The sequence below is a fragment of the Notothenia rossii genome, assembly GCF_949606895.1.
Source record: "Notothenia rossii genome assembly, chromosome: 3".
Classification (NCBI taxonomy): Eukaryota; Metazoa; Chordata; class Actinopteri; order Perciformes; family Nototheniidae; genus Notothenia; species Notothenia rossii.
The window spans coordinates 71255736-71279927 of NC_136901.1; the positions used below are offsets into that span (position 1 = coordinate 71255736).

At 46.0% G+C, this 24192-nt stretch overlaps 1 protein-coding gene across 1 annotated transcript; it reads left to right on the top strand.

Moving 5' to 3' along the window:
• Nucleotides 1-2611: 2611 nt before the first annotated feature.
• Nucleotides 2612-5202, top strand: LOC307033015 (uncharacterized protein; the record flags this gene model as incomplete). Its single annotated transcript, XM_079671286.1, has 2 exons — nt 2612-2764; nt 2858-5202. The coding sequence occupies exon 2, from the start codon at nt 3616-3618 to the stop codon at nt 5200-5202; it is 1587 nt and encodes a 528-aa protein (XP_079527412.1). The 5' UTR covers nt 2612-2764; nt 2858-3615.
• Nucleotides 5203-24192: the final 18990 nt, after the last annotated feature.

Consider the following 24192-nt stretch of genomic DNA (forward strand, 5'->3'; position numbering starts at 1 on the left):
TCCTGTTGCCTGCATTAACTTAAGATCCCATAAATCACATCAATACGGTTCTGACGTTAACGTGACTGGCACATTTAAGGGCTGATTCAATCTTTATTGTGCGCGCTGCCTATCAGCATGAATCATGTGAGGGATACTAACAACCCTCTGTTAAAAATTGTTTGTCTGCATATCGGTAAAAAAATATATGTTATATGTGTACTATTTGAATAACACATTCTGTGTTGTGTTGTTTTTATTTTGTTTTAATATGCAGTTACAGTAAAGAAAGGTAGATTAAATGTATAGGATGGTGGTGGGAGTACTTAAAACAGGCTTTTCTAGGATCAGGCCAACGGTTACATGATTAGTAAAACAAAACAACATCAAATCTGCCAGTGAGGCTGGATTAAATGTCTATTTTAATGCATAAACGCAATGTTAGAAAATGCAAACAATATATTATAAACTGCCACTGATATAAGAGAACCGAAACAGAATGCGAGAAATTGTCTATTAGGTCTTACTGTAACTCAGACTTAGAGTATAAGATTTTCAGCTTATTCATACTATGTCTTGCCTTTTTATTTCTAAAATTGTTTATAGTGAGTTCAAGATAACCGCAAAGGCTGTCACCTATGTTACTTTTAATCAATGCGACTCACAGTGATTATGTCATCATTTTAGTTTTTGTGTTCGGTTTCCTGTTTTATTTTGACATTTATTTTGTTCTTGTGCCTTATTTCCTCTGTTTTCCCTTTTGTGCCTGATTGTCTTATATTGTTCACCTTCTGCCCCCGTGTTTCACCTCCAGTGCTGCACAGACTAGTGAGGTTCTTACCCTCATTACCTCTGTCCATACTACCACTTGTCCTATCCCCTCAAACCACCTTCAGACCATCGCTCCTGATATTCTACTGTTTCTCACCCATTTCATCAACACTTCTCGAACTTATGGTCACTTTCCAAACAGTCTCCAAGAGGCAAGAGTAAACCCTCTCCTAAAGAAACCCACTCTCAACCCGTCCAATGTTATAACAGGCCTGTCTCTCTCCTCCCGTTCCTGTCTAAAACACTTGAACGCGCTGTCTTTAAACAACTCCCCTGTTATCTCCATCAGAACAACCTTCTGGATCCGCACCAGTCTGGTTTCAAGGCAGGTCACTCAACAGAAACTGCCCTCCTCGCTGTCTCTGAGGAACTGCACACGGCTAAAGCAGCCTCCCTCTCCTCTGTCATCATCCTTCTGGACCTGTCTGCTGCATTCGACACGGTGAACCATCAGATCCTCCTTCGCACTCTCCAAGAATTTGGAGTTTCAGGCTCTGCACTTTCTCTCCTCACCTCATACCTCAAACACCGTACCTACAGGGTAACTTGGAGAGGGTCCGAGTCCGACCCTCGTCAATTAACTACAGGGGTCCCTCAGGGCTCTATTCTTGGTCCCCTCCTCTCCTCCTTGTACACAAACTCGCTTGGATCAGTCATTAGCCCGCATGGTTTTTCATACCACTGCTACGCTGACGACACCCAATTAATTCTGTCCTTTCCCCGCTCAGAGACCCAGGTCGTCGCACGCAGCTCTGCTTGTATAGCTGACATCTCTCAGTGGATGTCTGCTCACCACCTCAAGCTCAACCTTGACAAGACTGAAATGCTTTTCCTTCCGGGAAAAGATTGTCCCACTCTTAACATAACAATCAACATCGGCACCTCTGTTGTTTCCCCGACTCAGACTGCAAGGAATCTGGGTGTGATCCTAGATAACAAACTGTCCTTCACTGCAAATATAGCTGCTACAACCCGCTGCTGCAGATACACTCTTTACAACATCAGGAGGATACGCAGGTTCTGGTCCAGACTCTTGTCATCTCACGCCTAGACTACTGTAACTCCCTCCTGGCTGGTCTACCTGCATGTGCCATCCGACCTCTGCAGCTCATCCAGAATGCAGCAGCTTGTCTGGTCTTCAACCTTCCAAAATGTTCCCACACCACACCGCTCCTCCGCTCCCTTCACTGGCTTCCAGTAACTGCTAGAATCCACTTTAAGACACTGGTACTTGCGTACCATGCTGTGAATGGATCTGGCCCTTCCTACATCCAGGACATGGTTAAACTGTACACCCCAGCACGTGCACTCCGCTCTGCATCAGCCAAACGGCTCGCTGCACCCGCACTGCGAGGGGGACCCAAGTTCCCATCAGCAAAAACACGTGGGTTTGCTATCCTGGCTCCAAAATGGTGGAATGAGCTCCCCATTGGCATCAGGACAGCAGAAAGCCTACACATCTTCCGGCGCAGACTGAAAACTCATCTCTTTCAAATCCACTTCGAGCGATAGAATTACTAACAAAGCACTTATGGCACATTTCCACAACAGCGCGGGGCTCGCTTTAAGCGTGCCGTGCCCGGCCCGTTTTTGGTTGCGTTTCCACTTGGCGTAGCTCCGGCTAGCGGGTACTATTTCTCAGTTTTTCTGGCCACATAAAATCAAGGTTCTTTCCGGCCAACAACCAGGCTGAGTCGGGCTGAGTATACTAAACTAGAGAGAGAATCGCTGGCAAGGGGGGAGGAGGTTGTTTTGGATTTTGACTTGAGCCGTCCCTTATAGATACTGTGCTCTAAACTCATGTTTGTGCTGGGTGTATGAGGGTTCAATTAATGGGGTTCAGTTTATGTGTGTGATACTGTAAATCTGGGTGGAGCTTCACAGGGTTTATTGATGTGTAGAGGGGATACATAAATGAACGTCATTGAGATTGAGGAATCAGGAGAGGCCACTAGTAAGTGTGATTATTATATTGAATTTGATTTAAGTTGTATGGGATATGTGTGATCCTAATTGTTGTATTGTTGTTGTCCTTTTTTCTTCTAAGGTTAACAACCTATTTGGATTTGATTAAATTATCAAACCTAGGAGTTGTTTCCGTCCATCTTGATTCCACCCATACTGTCGGGAGATAGACAGTACAGTTGTTAACTACCCGCATCGGGAGGAATAAAGGTTTCAACCGATGGCGAGAGACAGCTAGGAAGATAGACTACAGCAACGGTCGGCGGGAAGTGAATGCCCGAGGCTAGCAAAGCTAGCAAGGACCGTCGAAGCTAGCGGATCGGAGCTAACGAAGCTAGCGGAGCTAACGAAGCTAGCGGAGCTAACGAAGCTAGCGAAGCTAGCGGAGCTAACGAAGCTAGCGGAGCTCGCGAAGCACCGAGGGACGCCGGTCCGCAAGTAGAGCTGACGACCGGACGACAAGGAAACCCCGTGGTCGCAACGGTCGGCGGAAAGGGAAGGCCCGAGGCTAGCAAAGCTAGCGGAGCTAACGTGGTCGGAACACGTGAGTGACAAGGCTATTTTCGGCGCTATCTAGCCAAAGAAGCTAGCGGTAGCATAGCAAAGACGAAGCAGTAGCTAGACAGCAGACTGAAGGTTGCCAGGAAACAAAGCTAACCAGCAAGAAGACAATAACTAGCTAGCTAGCACACTGAAGGGTGCTAGCATACAAAACCAAGCTAGCTATCCAAGTCAAAGACACCAAGCTATTGGCTAGAAAACGAAGCCAACCAGCTAGGTATCCAGCTAGCTAGCCAGGATAAGACAGATTGAGCTAAACTCAGCCTTAAATTCAGAGAGATGATTAAGGGGGAGGAAACAGTGAAGCATCTGAAAGACCTGCGGACGAGGGCGAAGGTGGCTCTAGGTCGTAAGGTGAACTCAGTAACAAAGATGGTGAACACTATGTCAGAGGAGGAGTTGATGAAAGAATATGGTGAAGTCCACAAGGCCGCCACCAAAGTCACAGAGGCCAACAGTGAATACCTGATGAAATTAATTCTGAACGCTGATAGCGACGAGGACCAAGTATCAGAAGAGCTGAGGGCAGACGTGGAAAAGACGGATGGAGAAACCAGCCAAAGGCTTGAAGAGATCAGTGAAGTGATTAAAGCAAACCTTTGGTCTAGGCATGGAGAAAGGAAAGTGATGTTTGCTGTCGGGGAAGCTGAAAAGGTCTATGAGGAGGCAGAAGCGACACAAATTGACCTAGTAAGCTATGAGAGTTACGAAAAGCAGCTAAATAATTTAGAAATACTCATTAAGGAATTAAAAGAAGTGCACAGCACCTGGAGGGGATGGGCTCCTGAGACTGCTAAAACAGATGTGGAAGAGATAGTGCGCCAGCTGGAGACAAGGAAAAATGCACTCAAGCGTCAAAAGGAAGCTGAGTTTAACAAAGCACGCGGTGCAGCAGAGTTGGCACGCACCGCAGCAGAGGATGAGCGCGCCCAGTTCGCCCTGGCTCAGCTAAGACAAGACCAGGCCCAACGCTCTAAATTGGCCGAGGCTCAGATTGCAGCAGAAGAAGCACGGTTTGAACTCATGAAAGCGCAGCACAAAGCAGTGGAAGAGGCGCACACTACTGGCGTGGCAGGCACGGGACCCAGAGACAACCCGATGGGAGCGATATCAAAGATACGACTCAAGCCGGTAAGCCTTCCCAAGTTCAGTGGCAGTATGAGGGAGTTTCACCGCTGGAAAAAGGACTGGGAATCTTTGCAGAAGCAGGGAGAACCGTCCGGGTCGCCTGAAGTCAAGAAGTTCCAGCTTCTAGACAGCATGGAAGAGAAGGTAAAAAAGGATGTCACATTGGCCAGCTACAGTACAGTCGAAGACATGTTCAGAGTACTGGAGAACCGTTACGGGAACAGGTCCACGATTGCACTGCAGATCGTCGCAGAACTGGAGAAGATACCAGCTGTGAAAGGAGACCAGCCGAGGAAGGTGATAGACCTCATCCAAGCTGTGGAAAAGGCTTTGGCAGACCTCACAGACCTCGGGAACCCTGGAGCCATCAACCACCCGCTGATGATTAGGTCTATAGAAAGCAAGCTGCCCGACCAGGTGAAGCGAGAGTGGGTCATCTTCAAGGCTAAGCCCGAAAACGGTGTCACCCCAGTCAACCATTTCAATGCGCTTCTGAAGTTCCTGAAGGAGCAAGAAGAAATTCTAGAGAGCTTGGAACAACTGAAAATAACAGAGACATCTGAAAAAATGGAAAAGCCGCAAAACAGGTTCGAGAGGAAGTATGCCTACACAAAAGCCACCAGAAGGGACACTCCAGAAGGGGAGTGCGTCGTGTGTGGAGAGGAGAAACACAATAACAAATTATTCTTCTGCAAGAAGTTCAAGGGGTTTGGCTTGGCTGAGAGAAAGACTGCGTGAAGAAGGTAGGAGCATGCCGCGTTTGTTTTGGATGTCACGACGTGGTAGAAGAGTGCACAGACAGGTTCCTCTGCAACAGGGAAGACTGCCAAGAGGGGACCTCCTCGGACCACCACTACCTCCTCTGTCCAAAATGGGAACAGCTACCAAAGGGGAAACTTGGAAAAGGCAGTGAGAGGGTAAGGGAGCTAACAGAAGAACAAAAGCTAGCCTTGTCCAAATGTTCCCCAGAGGCGGCGGCGGAGATCATGAAAGCTTTCAGTAACAGCAACAAGACTTCAGTGACAAGGAGCGCTAGGAAGGATGAAGGTGGACTTCTGGAAGAAAATAGACTGACCGAGCACCCTGTCATCATGATGCTGTTGGAAGTCACTGCCAACGCAGGGCAAAAGATCGGAGCTCTGATTGACCTCGCATCAGACACCAACTACATCACTCATGCAGCGGCTGACAGGCTCGGTCTGAGCAGAGAAGAAGTCACTCTGATTGTGCATGGAGTTGGAGGAATGACCGTGACAGTCAAGACGAAGAGGTACCTCCTGCGAGTAAGAGTCAAGACCCCCAAAGGTACTGTGAGGGCTCACAAGCTGGTTTGTTATGGCCTGGAGGAGATCGCTAAAGTGCATCGGAGCGTCAGACCTGAACAGCTAAAGAGGTTCTTTCCGGAGGTTGCAACGGAGGAACTGAAGAGACCAGACCATGTCGAGCTTCTCATCAGTCACAGAGAGGGGAGACTCGCTCCACAAAGACTGAGGATAGTTGGAGACCTCGTCTTATGGGAGGGCCCACTGGGTAAAACCGTGGGCGGAGCACATCCCAGTCTGTTCGAGGATGTAAAAGTGGCAATGCACCAGTCTGAGACGCACTTCGCTCGCTCGATGAGGACAGCTGCAGTGGGGTACAGAGAAGTAGTTGAGAGTCCTGAGATTCTGAGGGAAGAGGAGACCAACAGCCTGACTCAGGAAGTAAAGGCGGAGACCAGGAATACAACTGCAACAAGGAGAGAAGTTCTCGAGCGGTGGAAGTGGGACAGCATCGGTGCGGCCTGTGAACCCAGGTGTGGTGGGTGTCGCTGCGGGACATGCCAGCCAGGAGGAAAGGAAATGACCCTGGCAGAAGAAAGGGAGCTGGAAGTGATTAAAGAGGGGCTGTCCTACATGGCCAAAGATGAACACTGCCTGACTCCGCACTGGGACGCATCTTACCCATGGAACGAGGACCCAGCCTCACTTCCAAACAACAGAAGAGGAGTGGAGGCCACCTTCCTGAAAACAGAGAAGCAGCTCAGGAAGGAAACTGAGTGGCAGTCCGCCTACAAAGGTCAGATTCACGAGATGGTGGAGAGAGGCGCGGCAGTAAAACTCACCACGGAGATGATGGACGGCTGGAGAGGACCAGTGTGGTACGTGAGCCACATGGTCGCGCCGAACCCCCACTCAGTGACGACACCAGTGAGACTGGTCTGGAACAGCAGTCAACAGTTCAGGAGGGTCAGCATGAACGACCTTCTGCTTAAGGGGCCGGATGTGCTGAACCCCATCAGATCGGTCTTACTCCGATTCAGGGCGGGAGAGCATGCAGTCCTAGGAGACATCCGAAAGATGTACAACTCATTCTGGCTAAAAGAGCGCGAAGTCCACCTGCACAGGTTCCTCTGGAGAGACACCCCAGAAGAGGACATCGGTGAGTACGCCATCACCAGGGTAAATATTGGCGACCGACCCGCTGGGTGCATCGCACAGTTGGCAATGAGGGAGACTGCTCGGCTGCCCAGGTTCGCGCATATGGTGGAAGAACGCAGGGTCCTGGAGGAGGACAGTTATGTGGACGATATCTTAACATCCCACAATGACCAAAAGAGACTGGAGGAAATCACAGAGGGGGTAGAAGAGATCCTGAGCGCCGGAGGCTTCTCCCTCAAACCATGGGTCAGGTCAGGCCAAAGTGGGAGGCAGAGGACTGCAGAGCAGGTCCAAGCTGGAGCAGTAGCAGACTGGTGGTGGATCCCAGGGCCACTTAACATCGCCGACATCGTAACAAAAGGAGCAACTCCTGAAGACCTGGGAGAGGGCTCAGAGTGGCAGAGGGGACCAGAGCTCCTGGTGAGGCCGCTAGAAGAATGGCCCATGAAGTCGGCCGCTGAGGTGGCAACTGGTGCCAGAGAGAGTGTGGGCAAGCTTCAAAGAAAAGCATTCTCGACAATAATCACCAGAGCCCAGTCAACCAAAACCCCTATCCCTGACGACACCAGTGGAAAGGACGCAGAGGCTGAGGAGTCCCTAGTTAAGGTTGGTGGATCCCCAGAAACCTCCGAAAGGGAAGAAGCTTCAGTCTTGACAGAGAGAAGACCGGAAGGAAAGTTTCGAAGCATTGCTGTTGTGAACCTGGTAAAACCAGAGAGGTTCAGCAGTCTGGCTAGGCTATGTGGAGTGGTCGCATGGGTCCGGCGAGCTGCAGATAAATGGCTGACTAGAAGAGGCCGAGCGACGGGTCAAGCAAAGTGGGAGGCAAGAGTCCTGGACAAAATAAAAGGCAAACCTGTGCCTCTGCGGGGGGACCTGGCTTCGGGGTCGTGGAAGATTCCGAAGTAGAGAACTAAGGAGAAGAACCTCCTCAGACACCACCACCAGAGCAAGGTTATTTAGGTTGGTGGCCTCCTTGGGTCATCCGACCAGGGTGCCAAGTGGGAGGTGTGCTGTAAACTCATGTTTGTGCTGGGTGTATGAGGGTTCAATTAATGGGGTTCAGTTTATGTGTGTGATACTGTAAATCTGGGTGGAGCTTCACAGGGTTTATTGATGTGTAGAGGGGATACATAAATGAACGTCATAGAGATTGAGGAATCAGGAGAGGCCACTAGTAAGTGTGATTATTATATTGAATTTGATTTAAGTTGTATGGGATATGTGTGATCCTAATGTTGTATTGTTGTTGTCCTTTTTTCTTCTAAGGTTAACAACCTATTTGGATTTGATTAAATTATCAAACCTAGGAGTTGTTTCCGTCCATCTTGATTCCACCCATACTGTCGGGAGATAGACAGTACAGATACTATCTTTTTACGTTAGTGAGCCGGATCCTTTGGCTCGGCTCTCTTAAAGCACCGGCTGTTTCGGCTCCCAAACGGCTCTTCATGTTACCACAGTTTACCACGGAGCCTCAGTTTCGCCGCTGCGAGGCTCTGGTGCTCGCAGCTCACACGCGTGCTCCACTAAAACCCCCCCGCTCATCGCGTCCAAATCGCGCACGTTCCGTGTTGTCCTGTAGCAGTCACCTTCGATGTCGGGGAAAAGATTTTCAATACTCCGAAAAGAATCCCAACAGACTCCTTTGCCCCTCCAAAAGAGGGATGTCCTTGTCCTTTTTCGTCATTTCAAGCGATAAAAACTCTCGATCTTCTCTCGAATTATTAATATTTTTGGACGCCCTCGACTCGAGTTCAGGGCGTCCCAAGCTGAATAAGGACGTCAAATGACGGCAAGACGCCCCCCTGGCGGAAACGCTGCTGTTGGGTATTCCATCTAAGTAGTTTTAGAAGATCAATCCGATGTAGAAAACTGTGACAGTAGTCCTGGAGATAAATGTCTTCCCTTGAAATGTAATTCAGACTGCGGTTTAGTTGTATCTCAAATTTAATTTTGTATTTAATTTTGGCATGAATTTGCCACTTAATTCAAGTTTTAATAAAAAGCCATTTTGAGGACATGTTGCTGATTTATTATTGTGGTGGAAATGTCTGTGTTAAAACGTGTCAAGAGGGCCCCTTTGATGGAAGAAGCAAAGAAAGAGTGCAGCTAATAAAGAAATGTTATTAACTAAGGTATATAAACTACCAGGTGTTTTAGTATGCCTTTGTTATACCACTGAAATAGGGGTTTCTAGTTGTCTGGGTTGCTTCTTCTTTTTGACACAAGACAGGCTGTTTAGCGTGTGCCAGGTTGCTAACAATACACAAATGTAAGATCTTCCTTTTCATAGGAAAAAGACAGAAACATGTTATCAGCTCCTCTGTTACACAATTTGTTTGGCACAAATGCATGGAGAGAAAAGTTACATTTCTGATTTAAAATAATACATCTGACATTTCTGAATCCTCACTTTGAAAGACTCATACAATATAATCAATGCTTATTTCAAATATATCATTACACAACCAAAATTCATTCTTTGTTTTGCCATATATGAGTCACATTGAGTGAACTATTTGACTTGTGCCTTAACATTTGCATAGTGCAAGGCTTGTTGCATTTAATCTACTGAATGACATCAGAGCTAGATATGACTGGAGTATCGTGGTGGTAAAGGGGATTGGATATGAAGTCTGAAATGCCATGACAAGTGAGTGACATGTGCTGCACACACAGCAGGACGTGTTGGAATCAACAATGCATGTGTAATGGAGGTGACAACACTGTAAACCCCTCTGTCTGTGACACAACATTTTATAAACCAATCTAGAGTTAGTGACACAGAGAATGAAGTGTTTTTTTTAGCATACAGCACAGTACAAATAATTGCTCTTCGCATTACCCAAGAGCATGAAATTATGGTTCCGAAAAATATACAAGTTTGGAATATTGCGTTATAAGATTAAGGGATTCGGACAGCATCATCTATTATCCAGGGAGAGAGAGAGAGAAAGAGCTTAAAGTGAACAGAAACATAAGTGTTGTTTCAAGCCTGTCTAAGCCAAGCCTAAATTAACTACTAACAGTTTGACCTACTTCATACCCAGCGGGCCTGATTTCTCATATTTGCTGATGAGGCCAAAGAAGAAAGTAGCATTAAGTACAGGGAAAGAGGCTAGTCTTTGAAAAACAAACATTTGAGAAAGTGAATAAACAGAGGCGGGCACAGCAGGATACTGTACGGAAATAACCTCGAACGGCCTTTTGACCTTGGCCTAACTGATGCAACATCTTCTACTTGGCATGCTATAAAGAATAATGATGTTGAGTTGTATTAATTACTGTACCGCACATACTGAATTATATAGTGCTATCGGCCTTGGTTTTCATGCTATTTATAGAAGGCACTGGCAGTTTTGTCATTGCCAACATTACTTGAAATAAAAAGACCTGAAACAATCCTTGTCAGTTAGCCACTGTGCGGACAATCTATTTTTCATGGAATGGAAGTCGATGGGGATTTAATTTGTATTACTGCCAGGCACCCAGTTTTAGCATCAGAACTATGAAAAACTAATATAAACACCAATGTGCACACACACACCCACCCAGAAAGTAAACAATATTTAGGAAAAACAAACACCACCGCAAGCCCAGAGAGGAAATCGAGGCTCAGAACTAAATTCTTGGATGTAGCGGCGCTTTCCCCTAACGGCAGCCCAATCTGCTGGAACCTATCCCTATGGAGGATTTCTCATGAGCCATATAATCTCGTTCTCTCACACACACACACACACACACACACACACACACACACACACACACACACACACACACACACACACACACACACACACACACACACACACACACACACACACACACACACACACACACACACACACACACACACACACACACACACACACACACACACACACACACACACACACACACACACACACACACACACACACACACACACACACACACACACACACACACACACACACACACACACACAGGATATGTATTCATCAAGACCGTGTTGCCATTAGGACAAACAGGTTTTATTTTTAAAGCCATCAATAAAGGCAGACAGCCATCAGTTGGTTGTTATTCACACCTCTCCAACAAATCCCAGAGGTTTACTGCTTTTCATATTCAGAATATGACTGCCTGATTCTGTATGTATGGTGACAAGCTAAGTACTGGAAATCATGTCTCGGAGAGGGTCAGTTTTGCAGGATCTTTTCAGATTTCTGTTATATTTCGCCTGCAAAACAAATTTTCCCTTCAGGCCTCAAGTCACCATGTCCTGCATTAACCCTGTTAACCCCAAAGGAGCCAGGAATAGCAGTTCCACACAGGGTCTATAATAGGATAGTTCTGTTTGAGCACATGTCTTACATCATGCAGCCGCTAATTTTTGTATTACTGCACTGACAGAAATATTTCAGCATGTGTCGACTAGCAACCTACGTGTTTATCTTTGCAGTATATTACCAGTTAAAATACACTGACTTCAGTTCTACAATTACATCTTATATGTTTTATCTTTTTATTAGACAGCATATGTGACTTTTTTGAATTCCTAATGTACTGGGCAAGCTTAAGTCCCAGATCTAAAATCATGTAAAATGATACACAAACAAAAAAGGACATCACACAGTTACTATGGCTTAGTACAGTAGGCTATTTGCTTGCTGTTTTTACTTTTTATATAACCTTTAGTAAAACATTTCTGTCTGAACGGTTTATTATATATATGATATAAATTAATTCTGATAAAAGGATTTTACAAATTAGCAGAAGATAGGTTTTCTTTTCACTGCATCATTATACACATTTTAAAAAGCACCCATTCTATCTACTCGTGTTGTTACTCTATGATTACTAATGATATAATCAGATTTGACCAAATGGCAATTACATTGTGGGGCCAACACAGATTTGCAACAGTAGTGGAGATACTTTAGTTTGATTCAATTTAATTGTACATGTAAATTAAAACATTTTTCCAAGACTGATTGGATGATTTTGTTTTTGTTTTGACTAGCTCAGACACATCGCCGCCGCAATAACTTTCTGACAGATGTGGAGGGATCAGACATGATCTCTATGATCAATTCGTCGGGTCTACGGCTAAGCTCGGCTCGAGTTGAAGCTGGCATTAAGAATAAGACTTTATTGTGCCTCTAAAAAGTAGCTGTAAAAATTAAAGTTTTAGAGAAGAATGAACAGTAAAGTATGTGTTTTGACCAGGGCTAAATAAGCTCTCTCTGGTTGACACAGTCTTTAATTTATGATGAAATAAAGTTGTTGAATTAAAAAGGCGTTTGATATAAGGAGATCTGGTAACTGTTTTTGTCACAGCTGTTATATTATGAAGTTGATATTCATGTTTTGTAGACCTCATTTCAGAGCCAGGAGCTGTCTACAGTGCTGTGAAGAATGCAGCTCTGTTTGACTGAACAGACAATGAAGGTATTGAAAACCCAAACCAGATGATCAATGAAAGACTCTATTCGTGCCTTTAAGTTATGTTGTTACCCAGCATAGATTAATGAAATCTTCTGTTTTGATGTAAGCAGAAAGTGGAACATTTCTGACATCAATAATGTTGGCAGAGTCCGGGGGCCTTTCTCATTTCACTAATTTCCCCTCCTCGGCGCCTCGAATCCTCGGTCCTCCGATAGTGACCTGGAAATGGATTTCAGCGTGCCATGTTGAAGGACATCTAATTTCTCTAAATGCACTTCGAGGACCGAGGATCGAGAATCGAGGAGGCTCTCTGGAGGAGCTATAATTGAGGATACACTAATGGGTCCTCCGTGGATGTATTTCCGGCAACAGCGATGTTTAAAAGAGGCGTGACGCACGGCCAGACTGATCTCAGCCAATGACAGCTCTGCATGCATCCCCTGGATATTATTTTATGAACTGCTTTCATCGCGACGTGATGTTTACAGTGAGAACAGCTGTGAGGTCCGTGTATAATATATATCACTCAGTGTAACAGGCCTACATTACTCTCTTTATTTGTATGCTTTAGTTTAGTAGATATCTACAAACAAAGAGTCATTATTTTTCTAAAACCATTTAGTGCTTCACATAATAAAATACACAACGGCTGTATCCTGATATATATTATGTGCTTTAGGAGCTGTAGGTGCGTGTTGTACAGTGTGTGTGTGTGAGTGAGTGAGTGAGTGAGTGAGTGAGTGAGTGAGTGAGTGAGTGAGTGTGTGTGTGTGTGTGCGCATGCGTAGATGCGGCGGACAGACAGGTTGGTTGGTTGGTTTGGTGTCCTATGCTTACTTTAAATACTTGTAAATAAAACTTTTGTCCCGTAATTTCATTTCCTCATCGTAGCGACCAGAGAGGGGTGGGCGGATATATCCAGTCTCTGATAGTGTTACGTTATTATGAGAGTGCTTTCATACTTGTTTGAATCTGAAATGGTATATATTTTATATATGTGTGTGTATGCCCGCATCTGTAGCCTGTTATTGTCTCCTTCTACCACATTGTGAATGAATTAAAAGTAAATATATAAGTCATCATGAACACATCTGTCCATCAGACAGAGTGCTGTGCCTCCCGTCATCATTAATGGACGTCTCTTTAAAATGACTGCTCAGAGGAGAGGATTTCTAATTTCTCTAACCGCCTGCTGCTTCCCCTCCTCTCTCCTTGGTTCCCCTCTTCGACTCCTCCGCTCGCATCTCCTATGGGCGGGACTAAGACACGAGGATAGGAGTCGAAGAGGGGAATTAGAGAAATGAGAAAGAGCCCGGGTCAGGTTCAGCCCACAATCGACTATTCTATGATTTCTAGTTGAAAACAAATAAAAACATTCATAACAAAAACTCAGAGTGCTCTAGTTGGCTTGAGTACGGCAAAGCCTAAGATAAAAGTTCAAAAGTCCATGCGTACAGGTTATTTTTTTAGGAATGATGACTATATTCAGAAATCCATATCTCTTCTTCTTAGTTTTTAAAGATCAGGCAATAAAAATGAACATTGCATGCATACAGTAGTTGAAACATTTCAGGCTGACATCACATTATCCAGCATTGGACCAGCCATCTGGGCGTTCTGCAGAATTCCGGAACATTCTGTGATATCTGCTTCCCTCCGCCCGGCAAACCTGGACCGACACACCTCAGCCTGGCCCATGTGAGCGAGCTGCAGGTCCAATGCAATCATTATGAACACACATACTGGTCCTCATTCCAATGCGTAAAGCTTCTTGCTACCCTTGGCCTTTTTCCTCCTAGTTTAAATTATCATAAAAATGAATTGCACGCATCATTGTCATAATTGCCAAACTGCTGAGCTTTACATTCCTTCAGTGTGCGCATATTGCTTGCAACACCCACAGAGGCCAACACACAAACATAAGGCACTGAAAATATGACCTTTCAACTAAAAAACTCTCACATTGCTGCTCTAAAATGCTTTGAATTTCTGTCACGTGTCATTGTTTACATTGCTTTACATGAAAAGGATTTTGTCTTAGAATCTTGTTACATGTTTCCTGCTCACAGATGTATTTAAAATCAGCCTCAAAATTCTTCCATCAAAGATCTCCTCCTTATGACACAAAAAATAGGAACATTATAGGTCCACTCCGAATACAACCAGAAGCATCCTTTCAGAAACTCACACTCACACAACCCTGAGGCAAATTAAGTCTTAAGAAGATGACCTTTAAAAATACCTTCAACGTAACTCCTTATAAGTCTTGTCATGGTAAAAATTTCCCTGGGCCTGCGTTATTTTTTGCATCCACATCCACTTCTATCAAAGGAATATGAAAGATAAGAAGAGCAGCAAAGGCAGCTGCCAAAATGTATTGTTAAACTCTGAAGTAACTGATGTTTTATGATGTGTGTTTCTCTGTGTTTAACAGAGCTGTCAATTTAGGCTGACAATCTACAAAAATACATAGAAATGAGGCATTTTCAATTAATTGTTTTCATTGTTTCATTAAAGTACGTCAGGAATAAATATGATTATATTTTCCTATGAAACAAAAAGGCGTGGGGCTGTCAAGTCTCCTTTGAAGGCTAAAGAGATATTTCTGTGAGACTTTTGACCTTGTTTAGTTTCTCTCTTTTTTTTTTTTTTACTTTAGGCATGCTACAACTCCATGGAATTGACTTATCTTTTCAGTATTTGTCGAATGATACTCGCTCCCTCTTTGATACGAGTTGTACTTGAAGTAGAACCTGATAAATATGAATTCCAGGGCAGGCTTGCCACACCTGGGAATAATGCTCTCACAAGACACCGTTTTTCACATTGAAATGAGTTTTCCACCTTGAAATCTGCTGGCAGAGGGGGGGGGGGGGCATGGGGGGGGGGGGGTGTAATGTTTGGGTTCAGGAAGAGCGCTTCATCTGGGGAATTTCCGATATGAAGATAAAATGTATTTTTTTTTGGCCCCAAAAGAAAATCCAGCATCAATGTATAGTAGGGCCTTGAGACTAGAAGTCATCACAAGGGGGTTCATTATAAAACATCTCTCTTCAGGGAATCTTCAATAATATACAGCAATCTGAATTCAATATAATGTGCTGCAGAAACTTGGAGCCTGTGGAATATTTGGGCCTTGTCAGTCCTATTTGGCTTCAACAGCACAGCCAATGTATGCTGTGTAATGCTTAGGCTTATCAGGGCTGATATACTTTATATTTGCAATGAATACATAAAGTAAAATGGCGTTGGAGTTTTAGCTCCCCTGTGTTTAGCTGTGAGAGCTGTACAAATGGTTGACCTACAAACTTGACCCAATATAAGAAGCAAGTTATGTTTCAACTTCCTTGTTGGCTTGTCTCATGGCTTAAGAGCAGTGTGAAGTACTAGAGCAGGGGTGGGGAACCTTTTTCCTCTCAAGGGCCATTTCAATTTTTACAATATCCTCCGAGGGCCGTATACAAGTTATTGACCTCTGCTTAAAAATACTAAAATCACAGATTCATTTGGCCTTTCTTTCATGCTGTGCAAAGAAAAAGCAACCTCTTAATCCATATATCTTACCATGACTCGCGCATGCATGCACGTGCACGGTGTGGCATGGTCACCAAAACAGAAAGATATGGACACAAGATGTGTGCAAAAGTATTTAGTTTCCTATCCATGTGGACATGATTTAAGTTTTTTTTTTTTTACATGTTGAAGTTAAAAGCCTCAATCTGGTGCACTTTGAGAGCAACATGAAGAGATCTATGGATACATCTCTCAACACCCATATGAAACAGAACTGTAAGCAGATTTATTTTTCTTTATGGATATTTTACAAATCACTCCCCTTTCAAACTGTATTCTTGTTTACTAATAACAACTTGTTACTGTCATACAGTATTTTATACCTGTTTATTTTATTCTCTTGTTTTTTTTATAACTATAATGATCATATAAAGATGTGCCTTTACCTCACTGGTTGGAGAAAAAGCTTCTTATATTCGTTAGCATAGCTAGCTAACCAGACGCTAATACCAATACAGTTCTCATTCATAACACTCCGTTCGATGTCTCACTATGGGATGCGCCTCAACGCGTATGCAAACAGAAGCATCAATCTCATTACGCCAATCCTGATTGGCTGGTGATCTTGACGTCTACGTCAGGGAATCCACCCACCTTATAAGTAGCTTGCGCTACGACGCAGCGTCATTCAAACACCTCTTCTCGCTTCAGAGCACATCTCGAATTATCAGTAGCCAGGCTAGCTTAACGGTCCACAGACTGAACCCAAAGCTAACATGCGTTTGCCGGTTACTTTTTTTGCTTTGCAAGAAGACTGAACAATATTAACACACCAGTTAATATTGTAATCTGCCTCGCCGCTTCTTTCTTTCGAAATTACGGTAAGGTTTGATTTTTTCTTCAAGCTAGTAACATACCTGTTGCTAGCTTTTCTTCCCTCCACACTAACACCATGGTAGCGAGGACGTTCTCTTTTCTCTCTCTAACCAGAGGAGACGGAGATAAAAACAAAAGGTATTAACACACCAGTTAATATTCTTTAAAGAATAAAATATACGCCGTCGCTTTTTGCTTTCGGATTAACGACAAGGTTGGATTTTTTTCTCACTAACGTACCTGTTACTAGCGTGTCCACTCCACGCCGACACCCCGGCGAACAAAGATGGACCCTTCTCTCCCTCACACCAGAGGAGTCAGGGACTCGGAGGCTAGGCTATGCGGCTGCGGGTTTAAGATCTCAGGCACAGACTCACACCAGGTCTGCTCGTCCTGCCTCGGGCTGGAACACGCCCAGGAGGCTATCGATAACCCCGGCTCGTGCGGGCATTGTGCCCGCTTCACCATTAAGAGCCTCTGCCGACGGCTAGAACGCCAAGCTAGCTTGTCGGGACAGGACCCCCTCATGTCCGCTGATTCGCTGGCCGGCAATCAAGACATGGTGGCGTCCGCCGCAGAGATTGAGCCCCGCGCTGTGTCAGGCTGGGGCTCAATAACAGCGGCAGCCGCTTAACCGGAGCCCCGCGCCGTGTCAGGCTGGGGTCCGGTGGTGGCAAGAGCCGCGAGAGCGGAGCCCCGCGCTGTGTCAAGCTGGGGCTCCCAACTGGACTATATGGAGGAAGAAGAGGATGCCTCTGAGTTCCTCCTGTCCGACTCCGATGAGCACGAGGATGACATCTTCGTTTCATCGGCTCAGGCTGCAAAGCCGGGAGCGATGTCCGCTCTCCCGGGCGAAAGCACACCAGCTTCGCCCTGCCTAAGTATGGACTTGCAGGCCGTGTGTCAACGCACTGCGTCCAGGCTGGACATCCCATGGCCTGAAGTGGCCAAGGAGACCTCCAGATCTCGCTACGAGGGGAAGCAATTGCCCCAAGCAGCGAGGACGAAGAGGCAGCTCCTTCCAGTCTTTCCGGATATGCTGGACGAGGTGTCGGTCTCGTGGAGAGACCGCCCTTTCAGCAACAAGGCCCCAATCCAGGGTGCCTCCTCCCTGGACTGTGACGGTATGGAGAGGCTCGGCCTGCTCCGCATGCCGCCCATGGAACCGCTGGTGGCAGCCCACCTCCAACCTAGGCTGGCTTCGACACCGAGCAGGAACCCCACGCTACCGGCAAAGGCAGACCGTTTTCAGTCAGCGATGACCGAACGGGCCTATAAAGCCGCAGCTTTGCCCGCCAGGGCACTCAACGTCTCCTTGCTGCTGACCGCCTACCAGGCGGAGCTCTGCGAAGACTTGTCGAGCAAACCTGAGCCTGCCGTGTGGGACGAGATCGCAGCGATCACGGACATTTGCCTCCGTGTGCAGCGCTGTGCAGTCCAAGCCACGGGCAAAGCACTGGGAATTATGGTCGTACAGGAGAGAGCCAGGTGGCTCAACCTGACGAACCTTCCAGACCGGGAAAAAGAGGATGTTCTGGACATGCCTATTGTTCCCGAGGGCATATTTGGCTCCGCTCTAGCTTCGATGCAGCTGAGATGCGAATCAAAAAAGAAGGAAGACGAGGCTCTCCAGCTCTGTCTCCCCCAAATGGTCCATCCGCCACCTTCAACGGTCCCGCGACAGGCCTTCACTCAAGCTGCCTCACGTCCTGCCCGGTTCAAGATACCGAAGCAGCAGAGACCACAGCCCGTCCCGGGTCCCCAGCCCAGGCACGAGGCGAGGATGAGCTGGCCAAGAAGATCTCCGGTTCCGGCAGCTGCCGCTCAGACACAGCCGACCCAGGTTTTCAGCCACCAGGCGAGGAAGAAGAAGCGGGCGGCCTGACAGCGAGAGAGAGCTGGAAGTTCCCTGTTCTCCAGCTCCAGAACACGTTCCAGTGTTAGATGCTCATGTGTTTTCAGGGTGCCATCATGCCCCCATCTTCCCGCCGCCTCGAATGATGCCAGCACGTCATCCTCAAGTTCACGCCATAAGGGAAATGGACTTAACATCAAAGACAGCAAGTTCCGCTGTCTGTTTAAGTCACACAAACACATGTCATCATTATTGTTTCCTAATAAATCATTTTCCGCTGTCGTTTCCAGGCTTGAAGCCAAGGGCACATTCAATAAAAATTAAAAGAAAAACAATAAAAAACAATAAACAGTCTGTCGTCCACCCCTCTTTTGAGAGCGGCTACGGCCTCTCTCAAAAGGCGGACATTAGATGGGATTGTGAAGGCACCACCGCCACGTGCATGCGCAGTGTCGGCCGGGGTTGTCAACCTGGGGTACCACCATGTTCAGACACTAGAGGGCCCCATAACACAACAAATAAAGACACAGAGGGCAGACGACAGAGATGTGACATCTCTGCTTGCTTTAAGAAGCGAAAAGTGGAAGATGCTCACAGATTCTGCTTGGGTTTTCAAGACAGTAACACGGGGCTACAGGCTCCAATTCGCTGTCACCTCCCCTCGCTTCTCGGGCATTCTGTATTCACAAGCCTGGGGAGAGTCGGCCCATATTCTGGAGCAAGAGATTTTCTCGCTACTAGAAAAGAAGGCTATATCGATAATACCCGCCGAACAGAGTCAGAGTGGCTTTTATTCCAAGTATTTCCTCGTTCCCAAACGGGGAGGGAACGGAATTCGGCCTATACTAGATTTTAGAACTCTGAACAAATATCTCAAAAGATAGAAATTCAGAATGCTCACTCACACATCTCTGTTGCGTCTCGTGCGCCAGAACGACTGGTTCACATCAGTCCACCTGAAAGATGCGTATTTCCACATCCCAGTATATTACCCACACAGGAAATATCTTAGGTTCGCCTTTCAGGGTGTCTGTTACGAGTACATGAGTCCTTCCCTTCGGTCTGTCTCTCAGCCCGCGAGTGTTTGTACGGTGTACGGAAGCCGCAATAGCCCCGTTAAGACAACAAGGTATTCGCTTGGCAACTTATCTGGACGACTGGCTGCTTCTCGCACAGTCGGAGCAAGAGGCTATTACGCAGACGAATGTCCTCGTAAAACACCGGCTTGATCTGGGTTTTGTAATAAACACAGAAAAGAGCATGTTGTCCCCAGCCCATACTGTACTCTTCCTGGGCCTACACCTGAATTCGGTGCCTTTTACAGCCCGCCTGTTAGCAGAAAGAGTGAAAGCCTTCAGAGCTTGCCTCGCTCATTTCCGGCTACGCAAATATGTTCTCTTCAGAACATGTCTGCGGTTACTGGGGCTCATGGCGTCAGCCATCCTGGTGGTACGACTGGGACGCTTACACATGAGGGAGTTTCAGCGCTGGGTAGCTGCCCTCAGACGCGCGGAGAGTGATGGTCATTATGAAATGCGTAATGGCACTGCGCCACTGGCTACACCAGACTTTTCTAGTACGGGGCGTGCCTATGGGTGCTGTCCTATCGCGGAAGGTGGTCACCACAGACGCATGTCTGATGGGCTGGGGGGGTATATACGAAGGTCGAACTGTGAGGGGACTCTGGAGCAGAGACCTCCAACGGTCACACATAAATTATCTGGAGCTTTTAGCGGTGTTCCTCACCCTAAAACGCTTTCTGCCTTTTCTCAGAGGACATCATGTCCTCGTGAGGACAGACAACACGACCACAATATCGTATATAAACCGCCAAGGGGGTTTGCGTTCTCTACCCCTGATACCCCCAACTCTGGCCAGTGTGAGAGAACAACGCCACACACTGATCCTGATAGCTCCGCATTGTCCTGCAATGTACTGGCTGGCGGAGATATATCAGCTGCTGTGCGGGCAGCCGTGGCAGCTCCCACTATGCAGGGACATACTGTCTCAGGCGGGGGGGACAATCTTTCACCCACACCCAGAGCGCTTGGCACTATGGGCCTGGCCCGTGTGTGGTACAATCTGAATACAGTGGGGCTCCCTCAGAAGGTGATAAACAATATTCAGAGTGCAAGAGCTTCCTCCACCAGGTCTCTCTATGACTGTAAGTGGAGGTTGTTTGAGGAGTGGTGCATTCAAAGAGGACACATCTCTTTTCAATGTCCTGTCGGGGTAATTTTATCATTTCTACAGGACCTAATTGATAAACACAGAGCTTTCTCAACAATCAAAGTGTACCTGGCTGCTATTGCTGCATGCCATGTGGGCTTTGAGGGAAAGACGGCTAGCTAACATCCTTTGGTCTGCCGTTTTATGAAAGGGGCTCGCAGGCTCCTGCCTGTTTCCAGGTCACTGGTGCCCTTATGGGACTTGGCAGTGGTTTTAGATGGGCTCACTCGACCTCCATTTGAACCCCTGGAAGAAGCTGACATGAAACACCTGTCACTGAAGACAGTGCTGTTACTGGCTCTGGCATATCTGCCAAGCGAGTCAGTGACATTCATGCGCTCTCTGTACATCCTTCATGTACTCAGTTTGCTGCTGAAGCCCAACCCTGCCTTTATACCTAAGGTGGTTGGCTCATGTACCCCCATTGACATTGTGGCACTTCCTCCGCCGCTGTGTTCCTCTGAGGAACAGCGGCCGAATTTGCTGTGTCCAGTTTGTGCTTTAAGCACCTATATAGACAGGTCAAAAGAGTTTCGTTGCAATGACTAACTCTTTATATCCTGGGCTAACCCTCAGACGGGCAAGCCCGTTACCAGGCAATGGCTCTCCCACTGGATTGTGGAAGCGATTGCTCTGGCTTATACGAGTCAGGGTTTGGAGGCACCAACGGGCCTGCGTGCTCATTCTACTCGTGGACTGGCTACATCCTGGGCTTTGATCAAGTGTGTTTCCATCCAAGACATTTGTGCAGCAGCGAGCTGGTCCTCACCGCTCACTTTTGTCCGCTTTTACAGGCAAGATGTCTCTGCTCCAAGTGTGGCCCACTCAGTGCTGGGCCCCGTGTTGAGACAGGGTTCTATCTGTTAAGTTCTGGTTGTTTTGGTGTTTTTCGAGATAAGCATGTCTAGCAATACGGGAGTTTCAATATCCCATAGTGAGACATCGAACGGAGTGTTATGAATGAGAACTATAGGTTACTTACGTAACCCCAGTTCTCAGAGTAACATGAATTGAGATGTCTCACCAGACGGCCCTTCTTGCTAAGGCGAAGCTAGAAGAGGTGCTTATTTTTAATGACGCTGCGTCGTAGCGCAAGCTGCTTATAGGGTGGGTGGATTCCCTGACGTAGACGTCAAGATCACCAGCCAATCAGGCTTGGCGTAATGAGATTGATGCTTCTGTTTGCATACGCGTTGAGGCGCATCCCATTGTGAGACATCTCACTTCATGTTACTCTGAGAACTGGGGTTACGTAAGTAACCTATAGTTATTGACTGTATGATCAGTATGCCAGATGAACAGATCGCCACTGGACTTTCAACTAAAGACACAGCCACGCAAAAACTGCGGCATGTGTACGACTCCTTATGGGTACTGCAATTTCTGGAAGTGCCGGAGTGACGTTCTGGTGCTCTCCGTCAGAACTGCACCCCTGTCAGACGAGACATATATTAGGCTCGTGTTGTGTTCAAGGACCCTGACCTTGGCTCGGAAAAACAGGCACTCGCTTGTTTAATTTGTTTGCGGTCTGAGATTTCTCAACATTTTTTATTTTTTGCGTGTGTTTATAAATTACCTCGAGGGCCGTACCAAATTGTCTCGCGGGCCGTATACGGCCCGGGGGCCGGATGTTCCTCACCCCTGTACTAGAGGATAGGGCTGCTCAATTAATCGTATTTTAATCGCAATTACGATTATGGCTTGCAACGATTACGTTCATGGGTACTCAACTGTTAAAAACATATTGTTCAAAAACAAATTTCTCCAATAAATTGATGTTTTCAAAGTAAATGGATAATCGTTTTTAATAATCGTGACCAATTATTGACCCAAAATAAGCGAGATTATGATTTTTGCCATAATCGAGCAGCCCTAGTTTCTAGCAAAACATTTTTAAGAGATGACATGATCAGCCCTACCAGCATTTTCCATGGTGGCCAAAACATTTTTATTTGGTCTTAAATTGTAGTTCTACATTTATTTCCTGTTACTTCTGGACCATAACGGTGGGCCAGCCTTTAATGTTTAACTGAGTGTAATATGTTGAATATGTTTTACCAAAATGTTGGCTATATGTTAAGGAGTTTTCAGGTTGTGACAGTGCACTGCAACATGTTTGTTGATCTTGTTTATTGGTATTTATTATTTTGATATCATTTATTTAAATGTAGATATGAATGTATAATTTATTTTATATTGTTTTTTCAGTTGATTACCTTGAACGTATAATTCAACAGTTAAAAAGTTCAAATTATTATTTGTATTTGTTTTAAAGTACAATAAATGGATGTTTTCAAAGTCAATGAATAATCGCATTTAATAATTGCAATTACAATTATTGACCCAAATAATCGAGATTATGATTTTTGCCATAATCGAGCAGCCCTACTAGAGGATAACAGCTGTGGAAGTACTCAGATCTTTAACCTAAGGCGTTTTTTTACAGGAGAACAAAGCGGTTTGTATCTGCTACTTTTCTCTCACGTATAACCCGTTCATTCACACGAGGCCGTAACGGACCCCTCAAACGATAACGGGTCCCAAGGTGGATAGATCTGCTAACGGAACGCTCTGGGGGGACAAACGGCTCAGTATACACCCTATACCAGGGGTGCCCAACCAGTCAATCGCGATCGAAATTCCCAGTCGATCGCGAGATGTGTCAACAATATTCTGTTTTATCGTTAATGTCCAATAACATAATCTTCCTGTACCAGAATAATGCACTTGAACGCATCAAAGCTTTGTGATTGGCGTGACCCCATGTCTCGGGGCGTGGCTGGTGGGCAGTGGGCACTATTTCGCTGACGTTGTCCGTGTCAACAGGAGTGACAGTCCGCACACACACAAGACCGCAATTATGGCAGAAGCAAAAAAGCCCAAAATATATCATTTTCACTCCGAGTGGGAGGATGATTATTCTTTTGTTTATTCCAATTCAAAGTCATTCTGTCTCATCTTCAATGCGAGCGTGGCTTTACCGAAGAAGGGTAATTTAGAGCGGCATTTCAAAACGGTGCACAAACGCTACGACGGAATTCCCTCCTAATTCTGCCCTACGCTCTTCTGTTCGTTGCCTGCATATGTAACAGAGTTAAACATGTGAATACATAATTATAAGTTTGTGAATGTTTAATTCATAATAAGTTGTGAATTTTATGAGATGAGATTGTTTCATTTAATATTTTAAGTTTTGTTTCCTTAGTTTTTGTTTGTCTTTTTTTACTTCTGGTATGTATTTTCCACCCTCCGTGGACTGGCCATCTGTAGAATCTGGAGAATCACAGAACAGCCGGTTGTCAAGGGCCGGTGTCAGTACCATATGTGTTCGCCCTACCATATGTGTTCGGGGTCCGTCGCTTACCAATGACGTCACGCATTGTGATTGGCTGTACGGTAATCGCA